The 27,776-nt window shown below is 32.1% G+C and overlaps 1 protein-coding gene across 2 annotated transcripts in view; it reads right to left on the bottom strand.

Annotated features, from left to right (window-relative positions):
* The window catches only part of LOC126754009 (piezo-type mechanosensitive ion channel component), a 92,453-nt gene that overhangs the window by 8,874 nt on the left and 55,803 nt on the right, over nt 1–27,776 (bottom strand). For both annotated transcript variants that reach the window (XM_050465837.1, XM_050465838.1), the window contains 21 exons: nt 26,973–27,161; nt 26,668–26,865; nt 26,054–26,604; nt 25,603–25,972; nt 23,855–24,028; nt 23,279–23,777; nt 22,429–23,212; nt 22,211–22,368; nt 16,184–16,240; nt 12,787–12,849; nt 11,812–11,948; nt 9,214–9,420; nt 7,989–8,109; nt 7,661–7,791; nt 7,327–7,400; nt 5,195–5,449; nt 4,711–4,743; nt 3,021–3,131; nt 677–812; nt 236–516; nt 81–152 (listed from right to left, as the gene is read on the bottom strand). In XM_050465837.1, the coding sequence (XP_050321794.1) occupies nt 81–152; nt 236–516; nt 677–812; nt 3,021–3,131; nt 4,711–4,743; nt 5,195–5,449; nt 7,327–7,400; nt 7,661–7,791; nt 7,989–8,109; nt 9,214–9,420; nt 11,812–11,948; nt 12,787–12,849; nt 16,184–16,240; nt 22,211–22,368; nt 22,429–23,212; nt 23,279–23,777; nt 23,855–24,028; nt 25,603–25,972; nt 26,054–26,604; nt 26,668–26,865; nt 26,973–27,161 (4,601 nt within the window). The remainder of the gene's footprint in view (nt 1–80; nt 153–235; nt 517–676; nt 813–3,020; nt 3,132–4,710; nt 4,744–5,194; nt 5,450–7,326; nt 7,401–7,660; nt 7,792–7,988; nt 8,110–9,213; nt 9,421–11,811; nt 11,949–12,786; nt 12,850–16,183; nt 16,241–22,210; nt 22,369–22,428; nt 23,213–23,278; nt 23,778–23,854; nt 24,029–25,602; nt 25,973–26,053; nt 26,605–26,667; nt 26,866–26,972; nt 27,162–27,776) is intronic.

Raw genomic sequence — 27,776 nt, 5'->3', positions numbered from 1 at the left:
GCCATACCTCTTAAAATAAAATATTAGAAAAATTAAACAATTATTTATATAAATTAAAGCTTATTATGTAGATAACTTACGAGTCTATTTTTGCGGCGCCACGAGGGAATTTATATTCCGACTTCCAGAGGCCGTGCGACTTCAAGATGAATCTAAAATTATTTCAAAATTAGTTAAATATATTTAGGAGGCTAAAAAGTTAAAAATATTTAGGCGACTACAAAGTCACACCAACCTGTGGAAGAACAACACCAACAGCAGCAACAAGTCATAGCTTGCATAATTGGGGTTCAATTCCACGCCGAATATTTTTGCCGGCGCCAATGGTTCGTTCGGTAGATTTATGTAATTGGCCCAAATCAATTTGTACTGGAATATGCATTTGATGAGCACAATCGCTTGTGTGTAGGCGATGAGTGTGACCCAGAATGTTTTCGTCGGGCGCGGCAATGAGAGTGTGCCCCAAAGGAACACCATTAAAGGCAGCGGCAGCGAAATGATGCTGGCATTAACCACCTGTTAGCAGAAGAAAGGAGAGTAAGTTAGAGTATGAGTGGTTATTTTTAATTAAGCAAGGCTAAGCACACAGTGAAGTGATATGGACTAAGATCGGAAGGAAACTTTCATTATTCTTTTTTCATTTCGGATTACTGGAAAATTAGCTTGCATGCATTACCTGATTAATAAACACGACCAAATAGCAAATTATGTCCGTATTCGAGAGCAAGGCATACCAAAGTGAAATGAGGAACTCAATGATGATATTGTGCTCACGTGCAGTAAAGTCTTCCTCCAGCATCACCAAGCTGTGGCTGTCGAAATTCGGAAGGGAAATAAAAGTCAATTTAATACATTTTCTGTTATAAAAGAGATGTGCTATAGAAAACACATTTTTTATAGGTAAAGTGCACTTGAAAAAAAATAAAAATAATAATAACAAATATATACCAATAATAATAATATAATAAAAATAATAATAATAATATAACTGAAATAAACAGTAAAGTAATAAAGAACAGAATAAATAATTATAAAATTGTTAAATTTGGATTAATTTCAGTTGAAAAGTCTTGAAGATAAGCACTTCAAAAGCGTCTTAACTTTAAAGAGGACTTCGCTAAGATCTTGAATGGGAAAATACTGATACTGAATACTGATGGGAAAATTCTAAAAACGTACTTTGAGTGACAGATAAAGACTTGGTTTAGTAGTCTCACCGTTTTTGAGATAACGATCTGAAATTTTGCATACGTCGTTTTTCAATGAAGCTGCGCATTTATTGGACCACTAAAGCTGCTATCTATCAAAACTGTGGCAAAGAGCTCGACAAAAGATAATTTGGCTATGCTTCAAGCATTTGGCGGTTCCACCGTATAAAACATTGGAAGAGGTGTCGATAGTGAGGCCACAGAGTCTATTGAAATTCATTCCTAACTGAAGAATACTCCTCTCTTGACTTTGCAACGGAAATCTATCTGGTATCGCAAAGACCCATGCGTCGCTTATTAGCGTACTAGACTACTCTAACCTAAACTATACACTTCGGTGTAGGTTAAGTAAGGTTAAGTTACGAGGTCAAAACTAACAAGAATCTTATTTGGACAGCTTTGGCAGCGCAGACAACGTTGACCTACTTTTTGGACGAGTAAGCTCACAGATACTCTCTACCCATAAACAACTTCTATATATTGAATTATAATACAAAGCGCTCTGAGTCTATCATAAATTTATGTATATTATCAGTATCAATTTCGGCTAAGTCTTCTGGTTTGCCGAGGGTAAGGCTGCTGAGATATTTCAGTTTCAGTTGTACAAAGGCTGAACAATGAAGAAGAAAGTCTTTAGATATTTCCACCACACACTCATTCATACAACTTTGGCACAACTAGCGTCCTTCATACAATTTTGACAGCTAGCGTTCGCCAAGTTGCTTAGCCCTGCCGCATGGATGCCTATTGGATGGTGTCCAGTTAAAACTCTTACGATTGCGGCAAGAGAAACTTTGCTCAAGGCAAGTAATTCAGTAGATTTACTGCGCACTACTCTAGGCCAAAAGGGTCTCGAAGTCTGGAAGGTGGTCTGCGACCAGCGCATGCTAAGCGCAGGCGAGGTCCATTCGTTCAATGCTTCGCTGTAGCTGAAGTTAAGGTTTTTTCTCGTTTTTAAAAAGATTTGGTTAAAAGTCGAAATAATAATAATAATAATAGTAATAATAACAAAAATTATAGCAATAATAAATATCAGTAGTTCTTAATTCTTAAAAAATATGTTTTCTTTTTCGAAATATTAATTAAAAATTATTTAATAATAAGATTAAAATAAGGCAGTGCTTCGAGTAACTTGCTTCATGCTTGGTAAAATATCTTCAAGCAATTTTCTTGAACAATCGAGTGTGTTAAACCTTTTGTTGACACTTAGAACGCTTTGAGCAGGAATAAGCTACTTTGGTGAGTAAAGTTGAGAAAATAGTAAAAGCATATGCTACTAATGCGCTAAGGATTTGAAATACTAATAAAAATAAGTTTAAGGTTTCATAACTATTTTGAATAATTTCTGTAGCTAAAAAAATATTTATGACCAAAAAGAAATAAAAAGTACAATATCTACGGGACAACGAATTTCGAACTAGTTTGTAATTTGATGGTGTAAACGGAATACTTTTTACTTTTTTTTTGGAAAATATTGAATTTTGTGTAGTTCATAGTTGCCAATTTTTTTACACAAAAATCATGAAATTATTGAATTTTGTCAACTACTTTTGCCAATTTTTGGGAAAGCTATGAATAATAATTTTATGCCTTCAAGACAGAAAAGAAATAACTTGCTTTAGAAATACTGAAAATTCAAGGTTTAGGTAAAAAAACGTGCGCAATTTCATCCAATGAAAACTAAATATAATTTCTTTTTGGCAATTTTGCTTTCGTGAAAAATAAAATGGCACTGAAGTAAAATGTTATACTAATTACTTTGAAGGGTGAAAATTGGGATGATATTTGAAAAGTATATTTAATAATTAGTACCTGTCCATCTTTTCATATGACCATTGCTTACTCAACATCCCCACATAGTTGTTACTGCAATCGAATGAAGGTGCCTTAATGCAAATCTTTGGCAAGTCTACCGAATTATGACTGATGTTAGGTGGGTGGTTTTAGGAAAATAGTAGATAAAGGAAATGCGCACACAGCAGTTTACAGACATACAAACATACATATTGGTATACATATGTGAATGTATGGGTGTGTATGTTTTGGATTTGGTTTTCGTGTTTTTTGAGGGGCGGATATGATGTGACGTTGAAAATATTGGCAATACGAGAGAGTTTGAGAAAGTGAAACTTATAATATTTTTTAAATATGTTTACTAATTCGTTTAGAGTTGATATTTGGAAAATATTTTGCTTGAATCCTAAAAGTATGCTGCTTCAAAATGCGCATACAGCAAAGCGTTCATGCGAGCTTCAAATTGTAGCTTAAAATACGTTACGTTTAGCATACTTTTAGGTGAGATGAGTTGGAAATTTTTTGTAGATAATTTTTAAAATTTTGTTAATAATTTTAAAAATTTCGTAGATAATTTAAAATTTTGTAAATAATTTTGAAATTTTCGTAGATAATTTGAAAATGTTGTTAATAATTTTGAAATTTTCGTAGATAATTTTGAAAATTTCTTACATTGTTTGGAAAATTTCGAAGATAACATTGAGAAATTGAGAAATCTTTGTAGTTAATTTGGAAAATTTTGTAGAGATTTAAAAAATTTTAGATAAATTTAGATAATTTAAAAAGTAAATAATATTGAAATTTTGAAATTTTTTTTTTGAAAATTATTTTGAAATTGTTTGATAATTTTGTAAATCATTTTCTTTGTAGTTAATTTAAAAATTTTGTTAATAATTTTGAAATTTTCGTAGATAATTTTGAAAATTTCTTACATTGTTTGGAAAATTTGTAGATAATTTTGAAATTTTCGGAGAAAATTAGAAAATTTCGAAGATATATTGAGAAATTGAAAATTTTTTTGAAAATTTCGTTGATAATTTTGCAATCTTTGTAGTTAATTTGGAAAATTTTGTAGAGCATTTAAAAAATTTCGTAGATAATTTTGAAATTGTTGTAGATAATTTAAAAATTTTGTAAATCATTTTGAAATTTTCGTAGATAATTTTGAAAACTTCTTAGATAATTTTTAAAATTTCATAGATAATTTTGAAATTGTTGTAGATAATTTAAAAATTTTGTAAATCATTTTGAAATTTTCGTAGATAATTTAAAAATTTCGTAGATAATTTTGAAAACTTCTTAGATAATTTTGAAAATTTGGTAGATAATTTAGAAAATTTGGTAGATAATTTTGAAAAATTCTTAGATGATTTTGAAAATTTTGTAGATAATTTTGAAATTTTTTTAGATAATTTTGAAAATTTTTAGATAATTTTGAAATTTTGATTTTTTTAGCTAACAGCTATTAATATTAGCTATAAGGAAAAAATGTAACTTTAAAGCTTTAGTATAAAGGGAAAGTCTAAAAGTATTTATGACGTTCGGAATAGTATTTGGAAAAATATTAAGAAATAATAATAAAAAATAGTTTATCATTCTGCATTCTTCATATAGCTGTTCGATTCATAGTATATGTTAATATATTTTTGTAGAGTGTTTTATGGATTTTGATAAATTCGAAATATTTGTGGTTATGGCGAATACTTACGATTTTTGCATAGACGTACCATCCTCGTCGTAACTAAAAGTATATGAGAATGATGAGAAATGAAGAAAGTGTTAGTAGTGATATATGAGTACTTGTAGATACATACTTATATTATAAATATTATTTTTTTTTTTATAGCAAATGAGTTAAAAAAATATACAAAAAAATAAATATAAAAAACAAAATTAAAAAAAATATTGATAAGAAAAGTACAACAGAAAGACTAGAGCTTACAAGTTACAAGCATGGCACTTTTAATAAAACTACTTTAACACTAAATACATACAAACATGTAGGAACTAAGTGGCGGTGGTGTATGTGAACAAAAGTGGGTTTAAAAAATATCACAAACATTTATTTTAATTAAAAAAAAAATTAATAAATAAATAAAAAAAATAACATAATCTTCAAAATTATGCTCTTTTCTTTTGTTTTCTTTTTTAAACCCACTTTTTATCACTTTTTATGGTAAACTGCATTTTACCTATCATTTCGCATATCCACAGTATCCACTGACATATCAATAATGGCATGTGGATCCGCTGTTTGCTCTTGTTGTTGTTGCTCTTGTGTATTGTTTATGTGTGATTCTAAGGGTGACGGTGGGGTAGTGTCTGAGGTGATCGTATTCAAATCGGTAACATTCGTTATACTATGTGGTAATGGTCGTGTATTCGTTTCATTTTGTGTGTCAATCGATGCCGACCCAATCGAGCCAGCGAGTTGCGCATTTTCAGCACTAATGCAATAATATCGTATATAAGTAACGGTAAACATAAAGACATTCATAAAATACGAATAAAAAATAATAATGCACGTAAAACGTTGTAGTTGTTTTTTTTTTTGTTGTGGTGATGAAGGCAACATGTTGGTGGCGATTGGTGATGAACATGGAAAGTTGCGGCGCGACGCATTGTATATGTGGTGGCACAAACGAAACAAATATGCAGGTATATGCAAAAAAAAGAAACAAGAACAAAATAATATAAATAAATAAATAACAAAAAAACTAAATAATTATATATAAATGAATATAGGTTAGGTTAGGTTAGGCTGGTGGGCCATAAGCCACGCATAGACCAGTTTTGGTCATTTGCGATACCAGTTGGAATAATAAATAAATGAATATAACATAGTATATAACTTTTTTATATTTTGTTTAGCGTTGGTTTTAGTGGCACTAGCTCATTTATTGCACTAAAGTTAATGAAACAATATTTTATAGTTTTTTTTAATTAAAAATTAATGAAGTATAACATTAAATAAAATAATTTGTTATTAAAAACCATTAAGCCCAAAGAAAATATTACTTCAATAAATATATAATTAATAAAAAAATTAAATATTATATTAATACATGGAATATTAAGTAAAATAAAATATTAAACAATTAAAAAAAAATTATCAAAGTTGTAGATTTTTTTTTTGCTTAAGCATACTTTATATTTGTAATAAACTTAAATTGGAAATGCGGGGTCTAATAATTTTTTTTCCAGCTTTAAGGGGGTATTCAAGTCTAAAAATAAAAAAAATCGTTGTCTTTTACATTTTCAAAATTTAACCATTTAAGAATATCCTTGCAAGAGTATTTTTCAAAATTCAATTTTTTTTTTGGAGTTATATGTACATAGATATTTTGCTGACCCGGCATCCACACCGGTTTGGCCGGCACTGTAACTTTAAGGGGTTACCTGAGTTTACGTGTTTCAAAAAATCTATTTTTTATTGTCTGTTTAAATTCTACAACACCTCTAGAATATTGTCCTAAATTTTCAAGTTGTTCCGAGAAATAATTTCGGAGATACAGCCTTGAGAACGTGTGCGCTTGAGGCTAGCTAGGCTAAGTGCGCCGTCTTTAAACGCCTTTTTCTCGAAACTGTGTTTTTGAAGTCGGTTGGTAAGATTTCTTGAGAGCTACTCAACCGAACATCATGAAATTTGACACAGGTCTTTCGAGATACAATTCTTCAAGACTTGGATGAAGGATTTTTTTTGATTACAACTATTTGAAAAAAAAATTACGCGAAAATTTAATTTTTTTGTAAAAATGTCTGCCAAAAATCCAATTTTCAATTTTTTTCGTTCGTCCAAATTCTAAGTTAAGGTTTTAACTAAAACTTCTCCTGCCAACGTGGGCGCATCTTTTTCCCGAGGAGTCACGGGGAAATGGCATCGAAATGCCCGAGTTTAAAATATTTTTTTTCCGAAAATTTGAGAATTTTTTTGTTAATAGTGTATGTTTGTAACAATAAAAAATTCAAATAAAATATTTAATTTTTTATATGAGAAAAAAATATTGAAAAAATACGGTTTTTACCCAAGGAAACTCATGTAAACCCTTAATTGCCTTTTTTTTACGATACTTCAAAAATTTTCTGAAATTTATGTTTCTAGCTAGACTGTAATACTCGCTTAAATAAAATACTCATTTAAGCTAGTAATCAAATGAAAAGTTGAAGCAAATAAAATTACAGCACAGAACTTCGATTAATGCAAACCAACGCTTATAAAAACGCTAAACACTCATAAAGTTAAACGAAAACCAAACAATTAAAATTTCACTTTGCAAAAACAACAAGCAAAATATTGCTATAAAATAAATACTGATTTACATACTTTGGCGACAAGCCCTTGATGTCCACATAGACGGAGCTGTCGGTTGCATAGACCAAATTGACGCTGTGAGTTTCCTGAAAAAAAAACATTTAAGTGTAGATAAAGATATATTCTCGTTAAAAATTACATGATATATGTATATAGTTAGTAACAAATATCATGATATAAAGGAGAATGACGAGTAATAGGTTTTGTGAATTTCTATAAATTTTTTTCACTTATTAAAATCTTTTAGAAATAAATATCTAAGTATCATAGTCTCAGCAAAAAGTAGCCATTAGTTAATAAATGGAAAGCTTCTCTTTTATATCATGAAATCTAAGAAATATTTTACCTTCAACAAACGCTTTTCATTCGACATTATCTTATTAACATAACGGTAATTGCGTGACAAGCGATGTAAGCCAATTGTTACAGACACCAGAAAACCTTCGAGTAGACGAACGATTGGATTTGCTTCCAAATCTGCAGAAAGTAATAAAATAATTTTAGTATTTGAACCCGTTGTTTGATTAAAAGTCAGATTTGGCAGACAAAGACGACCAAAAATTGGGGAAAAATTTAGTTTTTTTTTTGAAAATTTTCAAAAATCGAAAATATAAAAAATAAAAATATTAATATATAACACAAAGCTTTTTTAATTTTTTAAAATATCGGCTTACCATCTTCAGACTCCTCGGAATCGACAACATCGCCCTTCTTTTTCTTTTCCTCCATTTCTGTAGCCTCTTTTGCTTCCTTGCTGGTCGATGGCTCTGATTCGGATTTGCGCTTAATGTCGGTCTGTTGCAGATATGAATGAAATTATTTATTTATAATTTTTTAATACGAAAAACGGTTTTTAAAAAAGCAACACTAACATTAAGGAAGGTTGTTTAATAAAATGTGGTTATGTGTGTGGTAAATATTTATATAGACATGTGATATATAATGTGCATTCAATACTTGGAATTTTTGGCATTTTATAATTTTATAGCCTATAGCTTAGGCTAAGCACGGTGGAGCGGAGAGTAATAGTTTGTTTAAGAGAAAATGAAATAAATGAAGAGTCAATCTGGTTAGCAACCATTTGTCAGTTAAGTTCTGGTTAACCTTACTTAACTGGTTACTAACCACACATTGGGAAAACGACCTTTTGTTTTTCATACTTTGAGTTTCACTTCGAAAGGCACTAAATTGCGCCTCACCATGTGCTTAGCCTTATGCAGATTGGTGTGTAAATTAAGTGTATTACTACTGGCAACATTAAATTTAAGTTTTAGGAATCTGCTTATTAAATAAATGTGTCTATATATATAATGTGAATACTTTTAAAATGTGTGTTTGTGTTAGTGATAAGAGAATTAACTGTAAAAGCATAAGTGTAGTAAACTAAAGTGTGTAAGCGTTCACTAAGTGAGAGATGTGACTTCTAATGTGTGGCATTTTTTTTTTTTGCTGCAGATTAACGAATTAATTATGTGCTCTTAGTAAAATATTTATGTGTATATGTGATTTTATGTGTGTATATGTGATTTGTGGGTAATTGGTGGGATTTTTATTTGAGACACTTATATTAGCAGCAGCTTAACGGTACGTAGCGGTATTGCGTAGAACTGCAAATATTTTGTGGTCGAAGGTAAACGCCTAACGCTCCGAGAGTCAAAATAAAATTTAGCATAAAAAGTGTTTAAAGCGAAATCTGATTGCATTTACACACTGACAAAGGACAGATGATACTAAAAGTTGTGATTCTTTTTTTTTACAAATGTTGTACGAATATATACAGCATTTTTTGGGGGGTCCATTTCGGTAAGTGAGTGGGTGCATCACAGCGAGACACATCGAGACACATCGAGACTATTTATTTATTTTTGTGTTCTAATTTCAGCAAATTCGTTAACTCACAAAGAAGCCGCTGGCCGAACGCGGCGGTACCGTGTAATCGTGCGGCTCGGAGAGTGTTGATGTGCGTGCGCCCGCCTCCTGACCGTCTTCATTCTCTAATTCTTCGTCGATTTTTATACCAATGCGTGAGCCAGGCGCCGAAGCGTATGAACGCTGACGCATGTAGACTTGACGACGAAATTCGGCGGTTTGTATGTCCTTCCAAACCTTTTTTTGGTATTTTTCAATGTGTTTGAAAGTGTTAGTGAGTTTTTGTGTGTGTTCAGTTTGGTAAAAATTTTGAAAAGCGTCCGAATTTGGGCAGCAAGTGTTTAAATAGATTAATTTAGTAGAAATATTAGCATCTTTTTTATAAAATTTGTACAATGAGTGTCAACTATATTCGTTAGTGACTACTTTTTGTTTTAATTAATAAGTAAAATTAGTAAAAATATAAACTTTTTTTTTCCTTTTTTGTATATTTTTTTTATAATTTTTGTAAATAAAATTTAGATTAAAAAAAAATGTTTGCCGTTGTATGAAAAAAAATAAAAAAAAAATTAATGAAAAAATTATTAAAAAAATAATTTATCATCATGAATTCAAAGGGATTGAATAGAGTAGTTATAAATTAAAAAAAAAAATTAACTTTTACCCAATTTCAAAGTATTAAAAAAAAGAATTAATGGGTAAAAAGCCAATCTATTTACAAAATTTTGTATTACTTAAGTCTTGTTCATTTTTTAAAAAACAAAATATACTGTCAGAATTGGCTATAATTATAAAAAAATGTAGAAAATGACCACGTATAAAAAAATTTTAAATTTTTTCTTTTTTAAATTGTAGTGTGCAAAATTCGAAAAAAATTTAATTAAAAAAATATTTTTTTTTTTTTATAAAAAAAATAAAAATTTTTATAAAAAAAGTTTAAAATTTAATTTTGTTTTTCGAAATATTTTCCCAATTGTAGTGTGAAAAATTCGAAAAAATTACAATACTTAAATTGTTATTATTTTTAATTATTCATTAAGGGGGAGTGCGGTTTTTAAACTTTTTTCTGTGTAAAAACACTATGTATTTGCAAATTTTATATTACATCAGTACCGTTTTTTTAGAAAATAAAAAATACAATTAAAATTGACTATAACTACCATAATAAAATTCGAAAATATTTTAAATTTTATCAAAAAAAAAAATTAATACAATCGTATTTTAAATTTTTAAAACTTCCTATAATTTAAAAAAAACTGTTTTTCGAATTCTTTTCCCAGTTTTGGTGACCAAATTTTGAAAATTTTTACGATTAATTAAATTATTACATTAAAAATCGAATTCTTTAACAATTCTACATTAATAAACATTATTTATTGAGCAAAAAACAAAAAGATCATCCCTTTTCCTAATTTTGTTCAATTTCAATCGCGTTTCTTTTTGAAAATAAAAATATAGTTAAAACTGCCTATAGTTACAAAAAAAATGCGAAAGTTTTGAAATTTTTTATAAAAAAAGATTAAAATTTATTTTTATTCGAAATCTTTTCCCAGTTGTGGTGTTCAAAATTCGAAAATTTTTAAAATTGATTAAATTTTCAAATGCAAAATTCCAATTTTTTTCAACAAAAAAAATTTAAAAAAACTTCAAAAATTTTCAAATTTTTTATAAAAAAATTGCCAAATTTTTATTTTATTTGAAACATTTCTCTTTTTTGGCCTGGATCATTTTTTTAAATATTTTTAATTACTTTTAATTTACCTAGTTTACCGTAAAATTTTAAAGAATTAAACATGTTACATTTAGCAAAATGATAACCTCCTTCCAAATTTTGTATTCGAAAGTCATTGAATGGTTCAAAATTAATTATTATTTAAAAAAAATCGAAAATTTTTAAATTTTTTATAATTGAATTTAATTTTTTATGGAAAAACCTTTTTTTTTAAAATTAAAAACTAATTTCAAACACGTAAATTAGTTTTATATATAAGGCAAGCGTTTAATGTTTGTCTGGAATAATGAAATATTATTTTTCATATAAAAAAATAATGCTCGAATTTAAAATTTTAAGAAATTTTGAATTAAATTTTTAACATAAATTTTTGAATAAAAAATTTCCCCCAAAAAAATGAATTCAATATTAATAATTATCATTTCAAAATGATTTACAAAATCGAATAAAAAAGCTCGAAATAAATATTAATATTTATTTTTTTTCTATAAAAAAATAAGGGTTTTTAAAAAATATTCGTAAAATTAAAAAATTTAGATCTATGTATATTATTTCAGTACTGTTGCTTTTAGTAAATAAAAATATATAATAGATAAATGTATTTCATTTAGATAAAAATTAACTAAGTCAATATTAATAATTAAATGTGTCCATAAACAATTAAATACAATCGCATGAATATTTGTGACACCCACTGTACTTTCACTTAGCCGTGTGTTACCAACTTTGCGGCTACAGCAATTACGTTGCATATGCTTAAATACTACATTTGTTTGTAGGCATGTCTTTATGTAGCACAAAAACAGTTAGCTCTTTTATACAAAATACAAGTTGAATACAGATATACTTATACATATTTATATATATGGTGTGATTTAATATTTTTCTATACTCACGTGTATGACCGTTTTGCGTCGCTGCAATTTCCTCTCACTCTCCTGCTCGGAGAGGAAATCTTGCTCATCATCGATCACGTCCAATTCGAACTTATCGTCAACATCCTCGAACATATAGTAATCGCCAGCGCGTACAGCTAAACGTGTTGAAGGATTAAATTGAAAAGAAAGTGGGCAATTAGTATAAAAGTTTCAGAGGCGTGCATAAGATCCAATAAATAGGTTTAAAAGCAATTACATGAGTATATAGGTATATATATTGTTAAGATTGTAAGTAAATATGTACAAATGAAGCAAAACATAACACCAGACAAGTATACAAGTAGTATGAACAGCCATTGAAAACTTAGATATATATAAAGTAATGTACAAATACGATTACTAATTACAAGTAATGTAAGCAATTGTTACACACACGCGATCAAATGATTTATAGAAGCTAAGACAGAGTATAAGTAGTAGTTATGGTTAAGAATGCCGCGGCAGTGGCCTTCGAAAAGCTACTCGAATCTAAATAATATATCAGGCTAACGATGTTAAGCTAGTCATTATATAGCTAAGGTAAATTACATTTGTAAGTAAATCGACACCAAAACTAAATTTTTAAATTTTTTAACTTTACTTATTTTAATTTTTACTCCATTTCTATATTAATTTTTAGTAAATAACTACGTTATGTGTGTATGTATGTAGTAGTAGAAGCGCGATTTGCAGAAATTACAGCGTAAATAATTGTTTTTTATAGCTGTATATGAAGTAATATACAGTTAGGTGCGTGATAAAAGCCGCTGGAGTGGTTTAAACGGTTCTTTGTTAGTTTGGCAGGGGCTCAGCCACCGGGTAAACGCGTGTGTTTAGTACTTTGCATGGCGATTTTATTGCTCATTGTTGTTTATTGGTTTTCAAAATTTATTAAACTTTCCACAACAACCAAAACTGTTTCATACATGAAAAAAAGTGGAACACAAATTAAACCTTTCTTATGTGGCAGCCTTAATTGTTCAACGACAACAGTACCTACAGGCGCATCGGGCGCATCTAAGGAAACAAAAATATGCAAAATAACACTTACGATTAAAAATACTGTTTTTAATGTGAAAAAAATACGGGGAATTTGAAGCTTAAATCAAATGGGATGATTGTGGTTCTAAGAAAATTTGGAGTAAATATACATAGAGTTATATAATTATACTAATATTATAAATAATTTGTTAAAGGTAATGTACGATTAGTAGAAATATTAATTACAATCGGATATAAATACATTTTCTGATAACGAAGAAATTTTCAAAAATGTAGTTAAAAAATTGTTATGGTACAATGAACCTTTTAATTGGTTTTCAGTAAATTTTTTAATGTTGAATAACTTTTTAAAAATATAGTTAAGAATTGTTGTGACAATAAGAGCCGTTAAATATTTATATTTTATATTTGCTATTTTTAGCAAATATTTTTTTTAATTTTTTCCTCTTATAGCACAAAAATGTAAGTAAATTTATTTACATTAATGCATAACTCATTAAAACTTTTCGAAAAAAATATATACTAAGCACACTTAAAAAACAATAAATGCTCAAATAACATGCCTAAACTTAATATATGAGTTAATTTTGTAACTTCTAGAAGAAAAAATATGATTATTTACTAATTTCAATACAAATTTACAGTTTTAGAATCTTTATATTATATTTTTAAAATTGCTAGTTTTTTAAGAATTTCAGCTTAAGGAGTTAAGTGGGTTTGAAAATTAAAAAAAAAATATTTTTTTGTTTGTCTTATTGTTTTTGAAGTCGATGGACACGATTTTTCGAAAAGTTATGCACCGATTTAGTTCGAATTGTGTACAGATCTTTAAAATAACATTGTCTTGTTATTGAACGAAGTTTTTTTTTTCATTACAATTGAGATTTTTTGTTCAAAGTCTGAGAAAAAAAGAAAAATTTTAAAATTTTTTTATTTCCTTCGTTCAAAAACGAGATTGTATTAACGAGATATGCTAACGGAATATGTTCAGTTTTTTTTTTTTTAATTTTAGATGAACCAATAATAAATTTTGCTGTCCACGGCGAGAGCACTTTTTGTGTGAGACACCGAGGGAGATGAAGTCTCAACGGCTGAGTTTTCAACATTTTTACATCAAAATTTCAGAAGACATTGTTAAAATATGTACCTTTGATATGCCATATTATGTTTTAAAAAATATATGATTACTTATATTAAAATACAAATCGTAAAAATACCTTTTTTGTACCTCTGAAACTCACTTAACCCCTTAATAACATTTTTATTGAGTAAAAAAACATAACTCTTTTCAACGCTTTGTTTTACTTCAGTCCGTTTTCTTTTCAACAATAAAAAATATAATTGGAATTTTCCATAGTTAAAAAAATTTTTTAATTTTGTTTAATTTAGTTGTTTTAATGTAAAAAAGAGGCAGATATTTAATTTGATTGGAAATCGATTCCTTTCTCATGGCGTACATCGCTAAAAAGTGCTTTAATTTCATATACGCAATATTAGATAAAAGGATGTTGCCTACATTTAGGCGAATAGCAGTTCGATTTGTCTCTCTGATGGGCTTTAAGTGGGTTATCCCGTGTGACGGTTTCTAAAAAGACTTTTTTCTTGCATAAATCCAATATAGAGCATTCATAGAATTTGCTGATAAAATAATTTTCTGAAATTTAATGTGGTTGCAAAGTTACAGGTGTGAGAAAACAAGGTCTTTAAAGGCCTATACAACTGAATTTTCAAACGTGCTTCTTTGAAACTACATTTTTTTTAAATTAGCGCCCACGATTTCTCAAAACTGGTTCAATTGATTGCTTTAAAATTTTAGTGGTAGATTTATCCAACGTGTGGCTATCGCCTGTACTAGGGGGGTACAAAGAAAAAGAAATAAATCTGACTCACTACCTAACCAATAGTCTGACATTTACAAAAATATATCCGCGGTGAAGTCAAAAATAGTTTGAAGATTGTATATACTATACATACATATGTATTAAGAATAAAGACAACTCAAAAAATTGAAATAAGCTAGACCTTTGACACCTATTTTTTGTGGGTGGTTGGTGGAAAACGGTAATAAACCGGTAATAGTACAAGCATTCCTCCTTGGAGTATAAGACACGACAAAGAGTTATAGAAAATTAAATTAAAAAAAATATTAAAGGTCACAAACTTATATTGGAAAGAACACTTTACAAAACAGACGTCTATTTTTTTACACATTTTTAAATTTAAATTTTTTGAGAAACAAATCATGAAAGGTTAAAATTTACACATAAGGTTTTGGTTTTAAAAGAAATAGTTGGTATAAATGGCTGATATTCAAGGGCAGTGCTACTAAAATATGTTTAGCTAAGCTAAAATAACTTGATTAGCTCTAAAAATGTTGTTTACACTAAGATGTGAGCTCATACGGGTGAATAGAATGATATCAAAAAACCATTAAAAAACGGAATATTTTTGTACCGAGTATTAATATGATGGCGAGATATCTTAGTTATAAGAATGATAAAGGAATATGAAAAAGTTATAAGAATAGTTATAGTTACTGGTATAAGCTAACCTAAAATATATGATGTCAAGTTTAATATTTGTTATACGAGTGATGAAGGAATATGAAAGTTTTGTATATTTGAGGGTCTTTTCATACTTTAAAGAAGTTATACTTTAAATGTTAGTTAAAATTATTACTATGATAGGTAGGCAATAATTAAAAGTATGTAACAATTATAAAAAAAAATACAAACAAGTAATATATGCGCATAATACATTATAAATAAGTTTTGAAACACTCTAGGATATATTTTGTATACAAAACAAAACAAAAAAACAAAAAAAAAACAATCAGAAAAAAATTGTAGAAAAAACATTTTCAGCTACTACCTAAGATATGTATATAATAAGGAAAAAAATCGGAGACACAAATATACATATGCATAAATCGAATAGAAAATAGTATAACAGACGCATACATACAAATATACGAAAGAGCATAAGGGAATAAGTAAAATACTCGTATAACACAAAAGTGATAAACTAGGAAGAAAGCAAGCTCATACGCATATACATATTTACAAGAAAAAAACTCGCATAGGTACATACATATATACAATGCATTAGCAAAAATGGTATGCCAATTTTTTTGGGAGAAAATATTAATAAAAATTTTCAAATATAAATATATGCGAATTAAGGTACATAAAAAGCGATTTGTGCATAAACGAAGAGGGGACTAAACTAAAATAAACATAATAGCAAGAAGTACATTGTTTAAACATATAATTAAATCAATATTTGTGTGTATATATAAAATGAATATTTTGTAATATTTTTAAGCGAGTATAAAATAAATGGGTTTTACCAGGTCCGTGTAACTTAATCTCTTTCCGTTTGTGCGGTTTGCTCGGAGCACCATGTTCTAGAAGTATTCGAAAAAAATAAATATTCAAAGAAAAAATAAACGTAATAAGCATACAAACAAATGAATTGAATATCAAACTTAAATAATTAACGTTAATTAAGATGCCGGAAAGCAAAAGAAAATGTGCTGACGGCGATAATAAAAGTACGCTACTGAAGCCAGGCTTATTACATAAATGGCGATTTAAATGCTTTTGCTGCGTAGTCACCGTTGTGGCAGACTAGTGGCAGCACTTTACTTTTTTATATAAAAAAAAATTATTGAAAAAGTCTACGCATATACAATTTTTATAATTTTTAAGGACATTTATAAAAAAAATATTATGAAATTCAAACTTTTAAGACGTTCACCTACGGTACGTTTCAACTACGTCACACTTGCGAGAAAAATGTTAGCATTACGCAATGCTTTAAAATATTTACACACTTCTTTTTACATTTGTACAGCATTTTTGTTAGTCAGTGTAGCGAAGTACGCAATAAAACGACGTTTGGCATTCGAAAAAACTTTCTTCGTGTTATTTACAAAATGCAGTGCTTCGTTTTTCGTTTGAATTAAGTGAACTTTATTGTCTGTTATCACACATTTTTCGCTAATTTATATACAATTTACAAAATTACTATAATTAAATTCGAAAAAATCGGGCAATAAGAGAAAAGAAAATGTTAAACTCCAAATCACATTGTCCATGCAGCGTCGTATCGACGGGTTCGCCCATCAACGAATCCAAATAATAGGCCGTACCAACGGGTCCCCAACTGTGCGGACGCATTTTGGTGCGCTGCGCCTCGGCATCACGTGCCCAAGACACATTGCTGTAGCGACGATTGCCATTCTGCAGCATACTCTCCTCATCCAACGGATATGTGGCATTGCCGAGACTGAGGTGACGACGATGCAGCGACTTCTCACGCATTGTAACGGGCACCTCCACCGAAGGCTGCGTGGCAAAATTGTGATTTTTAGTATTAACTTGAGATATGTCACAGTGTTTCGGTCAAAACTGGCAGTCAAGGGGAAAAGTGATTGACGAAAGGGATTTTTTTTTAGCTTGTTGAACGTTATTTAGTATATATTTCAACCTAAGTACGACCGTTCCCACGACAGTTGGGTCTACGTAAACGGAACGGACTCGGAATTTTTGCCTGGTCAAGGACTGGTAACTCGGCAGAATTCTGCCGCTACAACAACAATAACAACAGCAACCTATTTATGTAAATCTGAAAGACCTCTTATGACAATAACTAATATCTATGTCCCATAAAGTCGAGAACTACCGAATTAGACATAACCAACTAAAAGGTCAACAACTGATGAGTCGACGTTGCGAGTTTTCGAGAGAAAGGTTCTGCGAAAGATTTATGGTCCTTTGCGCATTGGCCACGGCGAAAATCGCATTCGATGGAACGATGAGCTGTACGAGATATACGACGACATTGACATAGTTCAGCGAATTAAAAGACAGCGGCTACGCGGGCTAGGTCATGTTGTCCGGACGGACGAAATTCCAGCTCAGAAAGTATTCGACGCAGTACCCGCCGGGGGAAGCAGAGGAAGAGGAAGACCTCCACTCCGTTGGAAAGACCAAGTGGAGAAGGACCTGGTTTCGCTTGGAATATCCAATTGGCGCCACGTAGCGAAAAGAAGAAACGACTGGTGCGCTGTTGTTAACTCGGCTATAATCGCGTAAGCGGTGTCTACGCCAGTAAAGAAGAAGAAGAACTAAAAGGCTTCATTGATCTCTTAGGATTTTTAGGTTTTAATAAGAGTTTAAAATGCCCTCGCACCAGATAGGGATCGTCATTTAAGTTAGTCGTATACCCGTTAAAACATTCCCCTTCAATCATGGATTTTCTCTTACCCAGAGATCGTATTCGCTTTACTTCAGGGCAAGGTTTCCAAGACGGACCCATTTCAGGTCTATTTCTACTCTCTGCGTTCATGAATGCCAACGCTTTCATAGTCAGCATCAAGATTTATTTCCCTCAGGATTTTAAAACCGATATTACAACAATAACGAAACGATATAACCTCAATAGGTCCACGAAACGCAATTGAACCGAGTTTCACGCCGACATTTTGTCGATAACTATTTACATTATGTGGCACTTTTAGGTATAAGAGACCGTATAATCTCTGAAACTCTCACGGCATTCTACATCGTAGTTTCACCAACAAAAATATGAGGGTTTTAGAAAGTCTAAAACCAATATTTTCACCGACTTGGCAAAATGGTATTAAAATAATAAATCTCAAAACATCCCTTTTGTCAAACACCTCTTCCTGCTGGCTACAGTTTTATATACAAAGCCTACTTCATCAGCGGGATCGGTATTTTCATCGGGTGCACATTGCACCGAAACCGTTTCATTCCACGACACAACATTAACCGATGATTGACGACGATGTCTACCAGTGCTACCGGCGGCACCATCCGTGACCAAATTCGAAGAGATATTTGAACTGGCACCGCTAACATTCACATTGAGGCTGGCTGAGGTTGCCACTGGCACCATTAAAGTGTGCAGCAATGTGGGCTGCTGTACGGAGTCCTAGAAAATTTATACACACAAACGATAAAAACGAGCATTAAGCCACTGGCAAGTGAATTAGTTGCAAGTTACATAAGTGGGCGGTGAGAAGACCTCATTCGAAATCTCCGAGTCCTCCTCGCGTATGGCGGCAGCTAAATCCGAATTGGGTCCCGAGCCGAATGACATGCGTTGCACGTCCAGAAAACCATCTAACGGTATAGTGGTGTGATCCGAAGTGGGTGTGGTGGGCTTCACAATATTAGCAGGTGGTTTTTGGATTAAAGTAATTGTAGGGTTTTGTTAAAGAAAATATGCATCATAGTGCTACTTACCTGCGTGTGTGGTTGAATATCGATTTCTGGCAAACGCAAGCGCATAGCAACCGCAACATCCTCGGCCAGCGCGTTGTCAGTGGCCTCGCTTTGTGAAAGCACATCCGCGTAGTCTGCAGCCGCCTCAGAGCCGCCATAGTCGGCGAATTCAATGCGTATCTTGTGCTGCACCGTATCATTATCGATAAGGTGCACGCACTCCTCGGTGCTGGTATCGCTGCCGCTGTCATCATCATGGCGCATGCGCTTATCGCGGCGCACCTTCTCACCTTTTTTCTTGCTTTTTCCGCTACTGGCGCTGCTGCTGCTGCTATGCGTTCGCGAAGTTGAACTCGAGTCGCTGGTATCGTCGTCGTCGGGTGTGTGATACCCTGAGCCCTGACACGAGGCGAAACTACTTTGATGCGCCAATGGCGCTACGTGTATCGTGGGCTTCAACTCAGTGTCGGCAGAGGCTGCGGCAGCATAGATTATTTAGAGTGTTTTTGTTGTAGTTGTGCTTGTGCATCCGGTGTGTGTGTGTGTTGTTGCTCGTATACACGAGTTTAGTTAAACTTTTTTGCATAAAACTTTTGAAATCAAACTCAGACGCATCAAGAAACATTTTTCGTACAAAAATGATTTTGAAAAATGCACTCGACAAAACAAAAATAAAATTAAAATTTCACTGACGGCAAAAAGCGCGCTTAAAAGTAGACGCGGTGGTACTTGGCGGTCAAAAAAACTACGGTGCGCAATACAGTCGAGCGATAAAAATTAGAATTTGAAGTAAGAATATTTGAGTTAAGTTTTAGAAGAACTTAAATAGATAATACAAAAGCCGGTAATCACTATATACATTTTTAACGATATGAAATTTCAATAATATAACTCCATTAAGACATAAAATATCAGTTCGCTTAATATGAAATCTCATTCTCACCGCAAAAAATATTACAGAGAGAGTATAAATGACTTTACAGTTATATTTACATAAATGTCATTCCAGACCTTTAGAGATTACATGGGTTTACGGGTTTCAAAAAATCGATTTATTGTCTTATTAAACTCTATAGCACCTCTAGAATACCATCCTAAATTTTTGAGTTGATGAGAGTAATATTTTCGGAGATACAGCCTTGAGAACTTGTGCGCTCGAGGTTAGCTAGGCTAAGTGCGCCGTTTTTAAACGTGTTTTTGAAGTCGTTTGCAAGGATTTCTTGAGAGCAACTCTACCGATCCTCATGAAATTACACAGGTGCTTGAGATACAATTCTTGAAGACTTGGACAAAGGTTCTTTCTTCGGAAAAATGTCGCGAAATTTTCACTCAAATTTAAATTTTTTTGTAAAAATGTCTTTCAAAAATCCAATTTTCAGATTTTTTTCCCTTTGTCCAAGTTCCAAGTTAAGGTTTTAACTAAAACACGTATTTTGTTTCACTTTAGATGATCCTGTAAGGAGTTATCCTGCCAACTTGGGCGCATCTTTTTCCGAGGGGTCACCGGAAATGGCGTCGCAATGGCTGAATTTAAAATATTTTTTCTCAAAAATTTCAGAGTTTATTTGTTAATAGTGTACGTTTGTAACAATAAAAAATTCTAATAAAAAATTTTTTTTTTTAAATGAGAGAAAAATTTTTTGAAAAAAATGCTGTTTTTTACCCGAGGAAACCCATGTAACCCCTTAAGAAAAAAATTATGCTTAAGGCCTTATTGGCCTTTTAATTTATTTTCAAAGCGCATCTATGAACCTTTCAGTACTAAAGATATTAGTTAATATCTTGAAAGCTATGGTAAGGAAGACAAATGTTGAATGCTTACATAACCTCAATTTTATAAAACTCATACGGCATGGAAAAGTATTTGCTTTCAGCATATTTTATATTATACTTTCTTCTAGTTTTCTAAATGAATAATATAAAATAGGAAAGTATTCAAAAATTTTTATCAGAACGTAGGTTTAGAATTAACCAAACACTTTTTCAATATGAAATTAAAAAAAATATACATACTATATATAATATATTATATTTTTTCAAAAAGTAGGTTTAGAATTAATCAATCTAATATTTTTTTCTTTATAAAATTAAAAAAAAATTATTAAAATATTTTTTCAAAAAGTAGGGTTAGAATAGCAAACTATTTTTTATCTCTATATAAAATTAAAAAAATAATATAATATATTTTTTCAAAAAGTAGGGTTACAAGTAATCAATTAAATTTTTTTTTCTCTCTATATAAAAATTAAAAAAAAAAATTATTTTTACGCCGATGGGTTAAATTCAACATCTTTAAATTTAAATGTACAAAAATTATAAAAATCTAATTCTTTTATAATCAAAAATATGTTTTAAATATCCAATGATTGTTCAAAAAGGAAAAATTAATATCAAAATGTATAATATAACCTTGAAATTTGAGGGAGAGAGAAAGAGCTTACTTTCCAAAAATTTGTTATAAAATGTTTACCTAAACACTAAATTATGGCTCAAAAATTATTATTGTAAATATTTTTTAGAAGAAGAAATATTTTTTATAATTTCAATATTTTAAAAATCGAGATGTACTTGTATAGTTGCAGGCATACAATTCCAGTTTGAGAGAGATTTTACTATCCAAAAAAAAAAAAATCTTTTATAACCTAAAATATGCGCTGAAAACTCAATTAGCGCTCAAGAAAACAAAATTAAAAATATAAATTTATAACTTCAGACATAACCTTAAAGTTTCAAAGAGTACTGGGTACATACTATAACCAAAAATGTTTTATAAACTCAAATATACGCTGAACACTTTGTTACAAGTCACTGAAGATATATACAAAATTATAACTGCAGACATAACCTCAAAGTTGAAGAGCCTTTTAAGTTCATATGCAGATGTAAACTTCAAAAATAGTGTACATACATATATATATGTATATGTATTTATATGTAAATAAATAAATATATGTACATATAACACTCTGAAATACTAAAGGAAATGTCATTACCTTGAATATATCATATAAAATCATATGTAAATATAGGACATATGTCTACAGTACATAAATTTCTTTTCAGTTTTAAAGACGGGCTAAAGATATTAATTTGTAAACATAAAAGTGGAAAATTCAACTTACCATCGAAATGTGTGGGTTTATCAATGGGTTTCAACATTTTTTGTTGTGTGGCGCGTATGCGCTCCATCTTACGCTTGATCTTTACCAAAATCTCATTTTCATGCTGCTGACGATGCTCGATTTGCTTCTGGCGCAGGTCCTCGATTATGTCAGCACCTCTGCAGAAATGAAAATTTCATAATATTAAGATTCAAAATATGCTTAGAGCACAAATTTACCTGGTTGCCAAAATGCTATTCGCCTTCGTGTCGATAATCAGATGACAGAAGTAATGTGACTTAAATATGCGCATTTGTAGTATAAGGAATGCGAAGCAGATGGTGTCCCACATCAGCATCGATGATTTATTTATCTCCGGACAGTCCGAGTCGTCCTTACTCAGTGGATCGTTCATGATGGGTTCCGTGGGAAAATGGCATGATACGCCCAATAAATGCACAAGCCAACAGCAATGCTTAGTTAGATCTTTCAAAAATAGACAACCGGCCATTTCGAGACACGTCTTCACAACAATATTGAAGACATTATAAGCCAGCAGCCAACGCCAACGGCCGATAATTTGCTGTATGGGACGCAAATAGAAATCGGAGCCCTCCCATAGGAAGATGAAGGCGCCAATCAGATAACCCAATGTGAGGAAATCGCTCATATTCGTGCCGGCCAAGAACACCGTGGCCAATGTGACCCAAAAGAAGCCACACAACACGGCGTACATGAATATATCCAAATAGTTGCGCACGTGCGATAGGAAATCGTTTGTAGGATTTACAAATGCCACGCGTCCCAAATTTTCAATATCTTTGACCACATTGCGATTTGAACCGCCGGCATATTGATCGCCGTAACGCAGCTCAATGCGGAATATACGTTTTTGGCGTGTCACGAATAGGAGTAGAATGAAATCGAAGATCAGCTTTTTCGTGTGGTCATAATGCATGCCGCCGGGTAACAGCAGCCAACCTTGTATGGGTGCGGAGAAGCGCGAGTTCTCCCAGGGGTAATCTGAAATTGAATTGAATGGTAGAGTAAATATAAAAAAACAGAAAAAAACATGCGACTTTCACCCACCGATACACAGACTCGGCGGCAATCCGAGCAAAACTAAATATTGCAGAAAAATGCTCAACGCAATGAACACCTGGAATATGCCCCACACGGAGCTGCGCCTGGCGCGGCTAAACATCAAGAGCACAGCCAACCAGACCACATAGAAAATCGCTACGACATCCTGACGATAAGCAATTGTCGTGACGAGCATTATCAACGAGATCTCTTGTCCGAATTTATAAAAACCATAATTGAAAAGATACTGTATCATTGATTTGAGATTCGTTTCGGCTTTGGCGCGATCCGTCGCCGGGAAGAGCACTTTCGTTTCCGCCTTGTCCTCATTGTCGGCCATTGCGCGCATTTGGAATTGTCTTAGGCTGACAACAGCGTGCAGCGTAACAACGATCATATAGATGATATACATTTTTATCAGACCGATTAAACCGTTTGTGGTATCATCGGCTTTCTGCAAGCCGAACCATAAGGCACTGTTGCCATGTATCGTGTCCTCATCTTTCTGCAAGTAAAAGAGAGAGAGATATATTTTCAAAATTAATTAAAAATGCTTTTAGTTGGTATTGTGTGGTTACTTACACATCTCACATCGTAATCCTCGTGCGTTAAATAGCCGATTTGATAGATCATCTTCGATAGTATTATTATGGAAACAACGAAGGAGATTATGCGACTGATGAATATTTGTATAGAACTTCGCGTTATACAACCCAGTACACATAATGCTACGAACACGACGTGAATAACGCAGACCTGGAAGCAGAAGAGAAAAAAATTAATAATAAATATATTTAGTTTATTGGAAAATATGTTGGGTTCGTATAAAGAGCTGGCCTCTTTCTATTTAATGAGTAACTAGAGTTGAAGATTAAAAAATTTTAGTTCAGAAGTGTGCTCCGATATTGTTCAATTATACCATTGCGCCGAAATGTAGGCAATATTTTGGCGATATACTCAGTTTTTATGGTTTAAGGAGTTACATGGGTTTACGGGTTTCAAAAAATCGATTTTTTTTATTATATTATTAAATTCTACAACACTCTTAAATTTTCAAGTGGATCCGAGTAGTCGTTTCGGAGATACAGCCTTGAAAACTTATGCGCTCGAGGCTAGCTAGGCTAAGTGTGCCGTCTTTAAACGGTTGGCAAGATTTCTCGAGAACTAGTCAATCGACCTTCATGAAATTTTACACAGGTCTTTGAGATACAATTTTTAAAGACTTCGGCGAAAGAAAAAAAAATTTCACTTTTGCCTAGAAATATCTGCCAAAAAGCTAAATTTCAGTTGCTTTAATTGAGAAAAAAATTATAAAAAAAGATTGTTTTTTACCCCAGGAAACCCATGTAACCCCTTTAGTAAAAATTGAGATATCCTAATGAAGCTTGGTACACGTATTCCTTGACAAAAATGGACGACAAGGCACAGAGGGATCTAAAAATTTTGAAAAAGGGCCGTGACCCCGGCCTCTGAGAGGTTTAAGATACAATAACAAAATTCGCTCAGAATAAATCTCTTAAGTGCTCCTATCGACAATGGAAAAATCTGTTCCCACGACAGTCGGGTCTAAGTTACCGGAACGGACCCGGATTTTTATCCGGTCAAGGACTGTCAACTCGGCACCATGCCTCGAAATTACTTCAGGAATATTTTCTGCCGCTACAACAACAACAATAATGGAAAAATGGATGAAATCGGATAATAACACCATCAACTCTATATACATATGTATGTATGTAATCGGTTATGTTAAAAAATACTAAAAGGACGATAAGTCAATAGATAAACACGCCAGATACATTAAATTTTCCATCACAGATGCTATGAGAGGGCTTTATACGAGACGGTGTCTAAATAAGACGATGGGTGTGGCACCGCCCAGAATTAGATGGAAAGCCATATCCCAGGACCTACTCTACCAATATCGATCAAATTTGCGAAAATGGGTGAAATCGGACTACAACTACAACCACAAATTTTTTCTGATGCTTTCAGTTTACAGTACACAAGCCAAAAAACAATCAAAAACAATGTATGTGTATGTATGACAATGTATCCAAATATAACTTTTCCGGATGAACAAAAATTTTCCAAATCGGTTGAAAATTATTTAAGCCACTAGATACCGAATATGTGGACCCCATTGCGAACTTTTATTAAATATTATAGTAATTCAAAAACAAATTTTCCGGGCTTGGATCCTCGCATGTTACGAGAGTACGGTATAAAATGTCCTGCTACAACCGAACTTAGCTCTGCCTTACTTCTTATTTTTTAACTAAAAAATTTGTTTTCATAAAAAATTCTATATCAACTAAAATAAAACTTACCTGACTGACGGCGCACACAAAAGCCGTAATATAAACGGCTTTTATGATGTGCAACTCCAGGAAACGCCAAAACAGCTTTTTCGAAACAATGAAGTAATGCTTTGTTATTTTGCGTATACGTTTCAGAGATGAAACCAATAGTTTGGCGGCTTCATTACTGCCACGTGGCTCTGTCTTAGGCGGTTTGCCCATCTCTCTATTATATACCATGTCGGGCAATAAGGATGGCTTGCGCTGATGCAGCGATTCGATGAAGCGACGATGGAAATAATGCACTTGTATGACGGTTAAGACCACAATCAGCGTGGGTGAGACGAGATGCAGGAACAGATCTTTCGTTTTATAACGCTCCAAACCGATATCATTTTGACTGAGAGAAGAGAAAAAAAAGAGAAAAGTTAATTAATTACACACAAACAATTCCAACAATTTCCGAGGTTTGTCTACTTACAGCGTTTGCGATATATTCAAGTACTCATACCAATACTGTTCGAATTTATCAAATTGATAGGTGTAGATAAGTATCAGCATGGACATGGCATAGAAGATGATGAACAGCCAGAAACCATACATAACTTTGACCCACACTTTCGAGGAGGATTGGAAGACGAGCAAGAAGAAAAGGAATAGCGCCATGTAGCATATGCGAAAACCGGTCATAAATTTGCCAGTCATAGCGCACAAGAAGATCACCAGCACCAGCATCCAAATCCACAAACGCACCAACAGATTTTTCACAATATCACCGATTTTCTTAAGGAATTTCGATGTATGCTTATTTTGCGATTCCACAGATGTCTCCGAATCGATAGTTTCCATTGGCATTACCACCGGTGCACGACGTTTTATCAGCTTCTCCTCGGCTTTTTCTTGGAAAAACTGCCTTGAGGTGACCCAAAACATGAGCAGAAACAGCGTTTTTACAATTAACGGTACACACGGATGTGTACCATGCTCTTGCGGACGCTCGAGACCGATTTGTTGCAAATTAATGCCGGCGGTCTGAAACAAAAAGCAACGGTAGTGTTAAGAGGTGAGCAAAAAGTGAAGTGGAAAGTGGTGTACCTCAACTTTGGAGGGCAATTCGTCGTTTTTCAGATTCATGCCGTAGACATATTGCGCTATGAGCAATAATTCAGCATAGCACACGATGAACGGACTGGAGCGCATCATGGCTTTGCGCTGATTCGGTATCATCCAGAGTATGTTGGCCCACAGCAACAGCACGAAGGTCAGCCAGCTGTGGTAGACAATGGACCAGGTCTGGAAAAAGCAGAGAGCGAGTGTTAGTATAAGAATTTAAACTAATTTCTTAAATTAAATAAAAAAAATTACATTTTTATTTGAAAAGGGTTTCTTCAAACACTTACCATCATTGAGATATTCGTAAAAATATAACTGTTTTGATAAATAAACTGTCCAATGCTTATAAAGCCATAGCATATCTGATCACATATGGTATTCGTAAAGACATCCGGCGAATTGGAGTCCTGCAGATCCATGGTAGCCTCATCACTTGAAGCTTCTCTTGCGTCACTTTTGCGCAAGCGCTTTACCAGCTATGCGAAAAAAATATTTTTAACAGATTAATTAAAAAAAAAATAATGAATAAGTAATTGGAAAAATGCAAAAATTCATAAATCAAACAGTTAGACCATAGACAAAGGGAATATTATAGACCGTTAACGCTCATTAATTAACGAACACAATGATGAGGTTAATTAATTGGTGATTTCAAGAGTTGCTAATTGGACAAAACGAATGTGAAACGATGAGTAGAAATTAGTTTGGGGGTAGTTTTTGGGTATGAATGTTAAATTAAAGTTAGTTAATTAATTGAATATTTGAAATAACTGTAATACCAACCCACTATTTTAAAAAGACGAAACTGTCATAATAATACGAGTATATATATTTTTTTAATTAATGCAAGATTGGAATTAAATACAGAGTACGCCAAAATTGAAGCAAGATTTCAATTCACCGCCATTTATGTAGTAAAGTGTTGGCAACCCTAAAAAAACTAAGCGACAGTTGACAGTTTAGGCTTAGTAAAAATAGAGCGTTACACGATAGAAATACATGTCTTCATTATTGCACAATATTTCAAAAATAATGACATCTTGGCGGCCGCCGTACGAAAATGTCATACTAAATTTGGTCGGTAGTGTTTT

Source organism: Bactrocera neohumeralis, chromosome 3, assembly GCF_024586455.1.
Source record: "Bactrocera neohumeralis isolate Rockhampton chromosome 3, APGP_CSIRO_Bneo_wtdbg2-racon-allhic-juicebox.fasta_v2, whole genome shotgun sequence".
Lineage (NCBI taxonomy): Eukaryota > Metazoa > Arthropoda > Insecta > Diptera > Tephritidae > Bactrocera > Bactrocera neohumeralis.
Note: the sequence above shows the minus strand (reverse complement) of the source record. Positions and strands in the feature narration are given on the sequence as shown.